This window comes from Etheostoma spectabile, chromosome 10 (genome assembly GCF_008692095.1).
Source record: "Etheostoma spectabile isolate EspeVRDwgs_2016 chromosome 10, UIUC_Espe_1.0, whole genome shotgun sequence".
Lineage (NCBI taxonomy): Eukaryota > Metazoa > Chordata > Actinopteri > Perciformes > Percidae > Etheostoma > Etheostoma spectabile.
The window spans coordinates 12315905-12320421 of record NC_045742.1 but is presented as its reverse complement, the minus strand read 5'-3'; the positions used below and the strand labels follow the sequence as shown (position 1 = coordinate 12320421).

Below are 4517 nucleotides of genomic sequence, written 5' to 3'. Positions count from 1 at the left end.
TTCAATTTAAAAAAAAAAAAAAAAAGCTGCACAAAGCAAGCCAAACCACTTTTCAATGTTGATAAGAGCATTAAAAATGAGGAAAAAAATAATGGGACTAAAAGAAATTAAGGGACTTTTTGAATAGATAAAATGTGATTAATTGCGAGGTAACTATGACATTAATGCGATTATTTGCAATTAAATATTTTAAACGTTTGACAGCGCTACTTGGAATCCCTCTTTGGAATGACAGCCAGGCACTAGAACTTTAAATATCAGAATATTTTCAAAAATGCACAATTTACAACTCCTTGTAACATCTAGTGATGTCTGTACAACAAAACCAACCAACAAGTCATTCAACTGACAATAAAAAACATTGAAAAGCAGCAATTTCTCACATTTGAGAAAAAAATTACCTACTGTTTCAATATAATAGTGGCAGATAGTTTTCAGCTCTAATGGCATAATTTACTCTAAACAGTTCAATTAGTTTGGAGTTATTTTGACTAATGCGGCCTTTTGACCAGGAGAGCCTTTAAGACAAATCACAACTATGATAACCAATATCCCAAACAATATCTAGTCTATACAACTCTTATACAACACTGGGTTATCACCTTTCCAGGCGACATAACATACAGTATAAGCACTACAACAAATGAACAGGTATAAAACAATGATTTGAGCACCAACCTCTTGTTAGTTGCCTTTAAAATTCAACATAAGAGCCGAGAAGCCTCAGAATATTTCAAGTGTGGAACAGTTTATTTGATGATAGGGAGGATTACCTTTAAAAGACTGAAAACAAACATCTGAATGTTAAATATAATCTTTTAATGTGCAACTTTCTTCTCATCAGGGTCTTCATAGTCTTTGTCTTCAGTGGATGTTCTCGAGTCCCTGTTGAGGAATAAAAAGAATTAATTAGGAATATATTTGAATCCCCTTTCATAAAGCAAGAATTTACTAAATTATATTATTAATTTAACAAGCTTTATGTTTGCAATTTATTTTTCTTTCTTCTACTGATACCACTTAGGCTTATACCATCTACTGTCAGTGTCTTTTCTGCAGACAGGTTGTAATCTGATTGAGGGAGGGTAATAATAACCGTTATAGTTATCCTTTTAATGATTTCATATTTGTATTGTTTGCTTAAACAAAAACACGACATCATCTTCAAGTAGTACCAACAATTACCCCATTATAAGCATGTTACCATTAGATATATATAGGTTTCAAAATTGCTAGTTTCATTTCATAGTGTGCTACATTTTGCTATGTAAATGGCTAGCTGGAGGACAACCCTGGAACTGGGCTGCTGGAGGATGTGAAAATTACGAAATTACTATATGCTGTCTTTGGAAAATTATAAGTCAAAGCGTTTGCGTTTTCGCGCAAAAGGTTATATTTCTGTTGACACATGTCACGGTTAGTCACTAACCTTGGAGTCAACATGCTGTCCTGATCCCGACACTCGCTTGTCCCTCTCCATCAGATACCACTGCCACGGATACCGAGCGATTCTCTTTTCCTACATGGGAAAACACAAGAGCCTTTAAATCAAGTAGCTTAGGGTACAAAACGCGATAGGATGTTTCACGGTTTAGTTAGCTGTATTCTACTTCTTAGCATGGTCAGAGCCACAATAGCATCACCTTTCCTCCGTTGGTAAACTTATGGATCTGTGCTGTGGCGACGCCAGGTATGATCAAACACACGGTCATGACGGCGAAGCCGGGCAGTATTTCATACCACATGATAACAGCCGGTAACTGTTAGGCGACAGAGAGCCACTTAGATAACAACAAAGTTGACCTAAGACTCAGTTTATTTTGCTAAGAAGCTAACAAAATGTCGACTCTCCTGACGACCGCTACAGTACAAGAAAGTGCTTCCTGTTGGGTTTTTTCAAAAGAAAACCGTTCGCTCTATATTGATGAAAAGGAATCGTCATGTTGTAAACAACAACTGTAGTATTTGTCGTCAAATGTTAGTATACATTTTGTATACATTTTTATATTTGAAATTAAATTGTTAAAACATTAATTCCAACCATAGACCGTTAATATTAATAAATTAATAAATACAGTTTATGCTTCCAACGTTACGTATTATATTTTCGCTCACAATGCCCCCTTCTGGCGGTGATGCGAAACTGCAGGAGCACCCGTCAGAGGGAGAAAAAGAGGAAGTCCTAGGATGGCATAGGCATTGCACTCCCTCCGATTGGCAAGCACTCGCTGCCTGCCCTGGTTGGATTGGTTAGGTTTAGGCCAGCAGGTCAGGGTAAGCCAATCAGAAGTAGAGTAGGGCGGGTTATGCCTTCGACATCACTCGCTGACGGTTAGTTCGGTTGCTGCTAGTCGGCTAACTTGCTAAAAAAAGTAAACAAGTCTGCGGAATGAGATGAAATACAACCATAGGACGAAGTAGATTTTCAACTATGAAGGAAGACAAGGAAAATGCTCGACCGAGGGAGCGAAAATTAGAAATAAAGTGTGAAGATGGTGAAAAGATGGAGAAGTCCAAGGAAAAGAAAGAGGCCATGACAAAGGTAAACTTGCTAGCCGCATTTGCTAACGTTACAAGTCGTCAGTTATGGATACTTATTACGTTAGTTTAGTAAAATAACAGCATGCTTTTAACTAGCTTGGATTTGTCGGATATAAACATGCATAGTCCACTTTTCAGTTTACATAGTGAGACACATTGTCACTTGGCTCACCACAACTGTGAGTTAATAGTATGTAATTGTTGTCTTTTTCCTGTCTGATTGTTCTCCCAGATGTGTTAATATTATCTTCTTTCTTAGATCGTAATCAGACGTTTACCACCAAGTCTGACCAAGGAAGAGCTGGAGGAGCATTTACAACCTCTCCCAGAGCTGGACTACCTGGAGTTTTTCTCCAACGACACCAGGTAAGTTGATATAAAGACGTTTTGTAATTTAAAAAATACTATCACAGACTCCTAACAGTGTAACCTGACATGGGGATTCTGTCCTTTCAGCCTTTACCCTCACCTCTTCGCAAGGGCTTACATAAATTTCAAAAATCAAGAGGATATAGTTCTCTTCAGAGATCGATTTGATGGATATGTGTTCATTGACAGCAGAGGTATGAAGAGCAAACATTTACAGAATATACAACCTTTTTCTCAGACATGAATTGAATCGTCATGCTTGTTTATAAACAGGACAGGAGTATACTGCCATTGTGGAGTTTGCACCTTTTCAAAAGACTGCCAAGAAAAGAAGTAAGAAAAAGGATGCAAAATGTGGAACAATAACTGAAGGTAAAGCCATTTACCGGTATAGGTTATGTTATAGAAAAGAGAGATTTTGTGATGGTTCAGTTTAGTAGTACTTTTTTTAATTGTTTATGATGCCTGCCATGCAACAAACTGCCAACATTTATTATGTGTATATTTGTGAACATAATTGCCTTTTGTTCATTAAGAGTAATCTAAAGTAGTCTGGGTTAATTCTAGTAGTTGTCATAACTGTTCTTAAACTGGTTATTTTGTCTGACCTGAAAATACCTTACTTCAATTTAGTATAGTTTAAAAATACTAAGTAGCATATTAAGCTACAGAGAAGTAGTATTACCAGAAGCATCACCATGTCTTTATTTGTATGGTGCATTTTTTTGTTCAGATCCTGATTACAAGAAGTTTCTTGAAATCTACAACGGCGATGACGACAAGTTGGCATCAACACCTGAGACCCTGTTGGAAGAGATTGAGGCAAAATCAAAGGAACTTGTAGGTAGGTGAACAGTCCCTTAAATTAGAAAGTGCAGCCAAAACATCATTGTTTATATTTTTAAATGAACGCACTGCTGGATGGAAGAATTCAAACTAAATTTTGTTCTCCCTTCAAGCTAAAAAAACAACTCCTCTGCTGGACTTCCTGAAAAATAAACAGGTACGGTGGCACACCAGTGTGGTGTTCTAGTTACAATTGTTAAGTTGCATGATTAAGGCTTGCCTCATGTCTTGTTTATATACTGTTCAGAGAATTAGAGAGGAAAAGAAAGAAGAAAGAAGAAGGAGGGAGCTTGAACGCAAGCGTCTGCGTGATGAAGAGCGTCGCAAGTGGAGAGAGGAGGAGAGAAGGAAGCGCAAAGAGGCAGAGAAGATAAAGAGAATTGAGAAACCGCTGGAGAAAGACAAGGACCTCGTAAAAGAAGAACCAAAAATTAAGGTGTGTGCTGAAGTCAATTGGAGCAGTGTAAAACAGTGTGTGATAATCTCCAATATTACATTATGACTTTGTCTTTATTTTCAACTGTGTAGCTCCTAAAGAAGCCGGAGAGAGGGGATGATGCTGATTCTGAGAAGCCCAAGGAAAAAGCCAAGAAACCAGAGAGGCCAAACAAAGAGGACAGATCCATAGGGAGTGCTGATCATAAGAGGCGTCCGCACATCGAAAATAAAGAAGATCGAGGAAGGAAGTTAGTTGCTTCAGTCATTTAAAAAATATACATATATATATATATATATATATATATATATATATATATATATAT

At 37.2% G+C, this 4517-nt stretch overlaps 2 protein-coding genes across 2 annotated transcripts in view; one reads left to right on the top strand and one right to left on the bottom strand.

The window, feature by feature from the left end:
- Window positions 1–726: 726 nt before the first annotated feature.
- On the bottom strand, window positions 727–1917 carry ndufa1 (NADH:ubiquinone oxidoreductase subunit A1). The gene is made up of 3 exons (XM_032527929.1): window positions 1644–1917; window positions 1430–1519; window positions 727–885 (listed from the first exon to the last, which is right to left on the bottom strand). Exons 1-3 carry the CDS (start codon window positions 1743–1745, stop codon window positions 865–867), a joined length of 213 nt encoding a protein of 70 aa, XP_032383820.1. The 5' UTR covers window positions 1746–1917; the 3' UTR covers window positions 727–864.
- A 366-nt stretch (window positions 1918–2283) lies between these two features.
- Window positions 2284–4517, top strand: part of upf3b (UPF3B regulator of nonsense mediated mRNA decay) — a 3451-nt gene continuing 1217 nt past the window's right edge. Inside the window, exons 1-8 of the mRNA XM_032527869.1 lie at window positions 2284–2542; window positions 2801–2907; window positions 2998–3104; window positions 3184–3282; window positions 3644–3754; window positions 3870–3913; window positions 4004–4192; window positions 4285–4442. Coding sequence (XP_032383760.1) covers window positions 2432–2542; window positions 2801–2907; window positions 2998–3104; window positions 3184–3282; window positions 3644–3754; window positions 3870–3913; window positions 4004–4192; window positions 4285–4442 — 926 coding nt within the window. The 5' untranslated portion in view covers window positions 2284–2431. The remainder of the gene's footprint in view (window positions 2543–2800; window positions 2908–2997; window positions 3105–3183; window positions 3283–3643; window positions 3755–3869; window positions 3914–4003; window positions 4193–4284; window positions 4443–4517) is intronic.

Bases quoted from the DNA above. Each gene is read 5' to 3' on its own strand.
- ndufa1 (XM_032527929.1), bottom strand. From the start codon at position 1,745: ATGTGGTATGAAATACTGCCCGGCTTCGCCGTCATGACCGTGTGTTTG. The intron at 1,520-1,643 runs GTGATGCTATTG...TTTCCCATGTAG, and splicing joins AGTTTACCAACGGAGGAAAG to GAAAAGAGAATCGCTCGGTA. The intron at 886-1,429 runs GTTAGTGACTAA...ATTCCTCAACAG, and splicing joins GACAGCATGTTGACTCCAAG to GGACTCGAGAACATCCACTG.